At 36.4% G+C, this 4,557-nt stretch overlaps 1 protein-coding gene across 1 annotated transcript; it reads left to right on the top strand.

Moving 5' to 3' along the window:
• The first annotated feature begins 504 nt into the window (after positions 1 to 504).
• Positions 505 to 2,089, top strand: LOC106561598 (antimicrobial peptide NK-lysin-like). Its single transcript, XM_014125754.3, has 5 exons — positions 505 to 590; positions 773 to 852; positions 1,283 to 1,366; positions 1,464 to 1,621; positions 1,803 to 2,089. Exons 1-5 carry the CDS (start codon positions 542 to 544, stop codon positions 1,831 to 1,833), a joined length of 402 nt encoding a protein of 133 aa, XP_013981229.3. The 5' UTR covers positions 505 to 541; the 3' UTR covers positions 1,834 to 2,089.
• The last annotated feature ends 2,468 nt before the right edge of the window (positions 2,090 to 4,557 follow it).

Genomic DNA, 4,557 nt, shown 5'->3' with positions numbered 1-4,557 from the left:
ATGCATTTCAGACACTTAAAAACTGTTATAAAATGGGTTTCTATAGCAGTAGGGGCAAAATATTCATCAAATAATTGTTATATATATATATATATATATATATACCTACAGGTGTCCTGAAATACAAATTAAAATAGCTAAATGGTCCATGTTTTTACTATCTTAAAACACTCCATATGTTAGCTTAGTAAATATAGCCCTAAATGTATCACTTGTAAGCTAGCTGAACAAGTTTTAATCCATATGTCAGTGTGGTGTATTCAGCTGGAAACATACACTGATTATCCAAAAAATTAAGAACACCTGCTCTTTCCAACACATACAGTACATTGCTTAATTTTGAATTGACTAACTAAAATGTAATTAAAATTAATATTAGACTGTGTCGAGATGGAAAAAGGTGATTATGAAGATTGCTCCTCATCAGTATGTACTCTAGGTCTAAACCACAAGAAAATATTAAGTTCTTCCAATGATTCGTAAGTCACTTTACCAAACCCCAACACGACTTTTACTCTTCACATCTCTACCACCACAAATCATGAAGACATCTCTGGTCCTCCTTGCCCTCAGTCTGCTGGCTTGTTCAGGTGAGATTTTATTTATTAACTCAAGTAGTAACTACTGTACATGCAGCACATACATTGGGTCAGAGTGAAGGGCAACTGTGGGTGGGAGGCCTAAATCAACTCCAAGTTCACCTTTGGTTTCAGAACCATACAAGTGAAGTACCCATCACTTGAGTGCCTGTTGTATAATTTTTTCTTCACAGTTTGGGAAATCCATGGGCAATGCCAAGAGGTTGACCTTGATGACCAGGAAGTAGTGGAAGCACAGCCGGAAAAGCGCATGGTAACAGTATGCTATGGTCAAAATGCTATGAACTAGCAGAAAGTGTAGACATTTCAAATATAACTAAAGACATACAATGACTGAAGAAACTATTGTCCAACCTCACTTTCACTCTCACATTACATATTCAAATGTACTTACACCATAACACTGAATACATCACACCATAATTTAATTAAATAATACTTTTTTTTGGGGGGGGGGGGGGGGGTGCTTATATTTGTATTGTTGCACAAAAGTGTGTAATGGCTATGTATTTTTTTAGCATATCCCAACTCCACCTGAGACACCCACAGGGAGTGGGGTCACGGCCAGGGTCGCCATTGTACAGAGCCCCTGAAGCAATTAGGTTTAAGTGCCTTGCTCAGGGGCACAGCGACCGATTATTACAAAAAAAATTACAATTCTTGTCTGTTTGTGCTTTCCAAAGGCAAAACAGCTAAAGGGGACCTGCTGGGTGTGTGAGTGGGCACTGAACAAAGTGAAGAAATCCATCTCCACTTCCTCTAGCCCGGTAGCTACCATAGCATTACAATTTATAAGAGTGTCCTTTAATGAAATTGCACTATTTACTGTGATATTTCTCTGAAAATGTCAACTGTCATCCGTAGGAGACACTAAAGCAGAAGCTACTGTCTGTTTGCGATAAAGTTGGCTTTCTAAAATCTATGTGTAAAGGCCTGATGAAAAAACACTTGTGGGTGCTGATTGAGGAGCTTAGCACAAGCGATGATGTGAGGACCATCTGTGTTAACATTAAGGCCTGCAAGTGAGTACAAGAAACCGTTCGACATACTCTTTAGTCACTGTTCAGACAACTAAAGAGTATAACGATGATCACTTGTGCTTGATCATTTAAACACTATTGAGTAGAATGTATTCATTGATATGAAAATATGTGGTTATGTATTCCGATCTTCCACTCATGTAATCTTTTTGTGCATCTTTAGACAAAAGGAAGTTTTGGACCTGATCTACTGACCAAGCAGCCAGTATCCAGAATCCAAATTGAGAAGATGGATGTTCAGGTGTCAAGACAATGCTATGCTGCCAGCATCTTGCTCTTTCTTTTTCAAACTAGTCACAACACAAACATATAAATGGATGATGAAATTATTGAAATGATTATGTTCTGAAATAATGTTTTGGGAACCTGTATTATAATTAAGGAATAAGGCCAGAGGGGGTGTGGTATTTGGCCAATTTACCATGGATAAGGACTGTTCTTATTCACCATGCTATGCAGATTGCCTGGATACATCCCTTAGCTGTGGTATAATGGCCCTGTAACACAAACCCCAGAGGTGCTTTGTTGCTATTATAAACAGGTTACCAATGTAATTAGAAAAGTAAGTCATTTGATTTGCGTCATACCTGTGGTATATTGTCTCATATACCACGGCTTTCAGCCAATCAACATCCAGGGCTCGAATGATCCAGTTTATAATAGTGTAGTTATCAGTCATAAACTGCAGTACATTTTGTATCATCTACAAATGTAAATCTTTTGCTATTTTAGTCCAAAATGATGAACATTTTTAATGTTTGTTTGAACTTTTTGTCTGGGCAAAAAATAAACCTCAATTGATAGTACAACTACAACTCTTCTTTGACACCTCTAACATTACTCTAGAAATGCATCTAATTTGAGCTTTTACTGATTAACATATCGCGATAAAGCATTTAATTACAATGTCTAGGAACTCATGTTGGCATTTTGGCTACCTTTTTTATTTAGAATCTCAGTTTTCTGTAAAAAAAATCTTTATTGTTTGGTACGTGGCTTGAAGTAACTTATCCAACAAATAACTGTCAAGTGTTTTCAGATTTCTATGAAATATGACCTACAATTAATAACAATATAAGTGAAATAGTTTTCCTTCCAAAAATGTTTTATTAAGTATGTTAAAAACCTGTTGGGGCTACAGGTTAGCAATGAACCCCGAGCCGGGATTGCTAACAAGGCTGGAAATTCAAAACATCAAAAATCTAATAATTTCAATTTCTCAAACAATCAACTATTTTACACAATTTAAATGATAAACATCTCCTTAATCTAACCACATTGTTCGATTTTCAAAGAGGCTTTACGGCAAAAGCATAAAGTTAGATTATGTTAGGACAGTACATAGCCACAAAAGTACAAACATCCATTTTCAATTCAAGGTCAGGCATCACCAAAAGCAGAAACCAGCTTGAATTATGCACTAACTTTTGTCAATCTCCATCAGATGACACTCCTAGGACATTATGTTATACAATACATGCATTTTTTGTTCCATCAAGTTCATATTTATATCCAAAAACAGCATTTTACAGTAGCGTGAAATTCAATTTTTTTTCTTCTCTGAAATGCTTCCGGTGAACATAACAAAATTACTATTCGAAAACATTGGTAAATTATAATATTGTCATTCAAAGAATAATATATTATCATCTCGTAATTGCTACCGAATGGCCAGATCTCAAAATAACTTTACTGGGAAATCACATTTTGCAATAAACGGGGTGCTATGCTAAGAACAACAGGCTATGCTATACAGTTAGCATCATCTAAAATCGATAATAACATTGTAAATACCCCCTTACCTTTGATTATCTCCATCAGAAGGCAGGATCCCAGGTCCGGAAGGCATTCCAGGTCCGGAACAAATGTGGTTTCTTTTGACAAAGTTCATAATTTATGTCCAAATAACACCAAGTACTTAGCGTTCATTATGCTCCCACAAAACGTGGTGTGGGGCTGGTAAAATCACGCCGAAAAGCTAAAAAAACCTAGTAAATAATCTATTTATGTTCGTTCAAACATGTCAAATGTTGTTTAGCATTAATCTTTTGGTCCATTTTTAACGTTAAACATCAGTAATATTTTCACACAACCTATCCTATGTCTAGATAAAAAATGATGACAAACTCACGTCTCTCAGATTTATGCGCAGGCGCAAAAAAATGAAGTGATGACATGTCAACTTCCTTGGATTCTAATTTGCTCTCTGTTTATCATAGACGCTTCAAACAACTTTATAAAGATCGTTGACATCTAGTGGAAGCCGTAGGTGTTGCGAAATGAATCCTTTCTCACTATGGTATCTATAAAACAATGACACTAAATAGTACAGTCACAAAATCCACATTTTTTTGGATCTATTTTTCACAGGTTTTTGCCTGCAATATGAGTTTTGTTATACTTACAGACACCATTCAAACTGTTTTAGAAAATTCAGAGTGTTTTCTATCCGAATGTAATAATATGCATATCCTAGCTTCTGAGTTGGTGTAGGAGGCAGTTAAAAATGGGCACATATTTTTTTCAAAATGTCTCAATACTGCCCCCGAGCCCCAACAGGTTAAAAAAGCAGCTTTTCTGTGAATGGTGTGGGTGTACCCAACAACAGAATGGTGTGGGCGTACCCCACCAACAGAATGGTGTGGGCGTATCCCAACAACAGAATGGTGTGGGCGTATACCGGTCATTACACATTTTAATGCGAGTTGACTACTGATTGGCCAGCTCATCCTCCTCAGGGAGATGATATCATGTTCTATGAGGAAATAGCAAGCATTTTTTGAAAGGTCTGTTTGAGATACAAGTTTGAGATTGGGTTTTTGAAGAGATTTTTTATCCAATTTATGCTTTTGCTACAAATATGAGTATGGGTTGAGAGAACAACATTAGTTGAGTATGAGTTAACCTCTCCCGGATCA

The sequence above is a fragment of the Salmo salar genome, chromosome 01 (genome assembly GCF_965601325.2).
Source record: "Salmo salar chromosome 01, fSalSal1, whole genome shotgun sequence".
NCBI classification, from domain to species: Eukaryota; Metazoa; Chordata; class Actinopteri; order Salmoniformes; family Salmonidae; genus Salmo; species Salmo salar.
The sequence above is the reverse complement of the archived record's forward strand: the minus strand, read 5'-3'. Positions and strand labels throughout refer to the sequence as shown.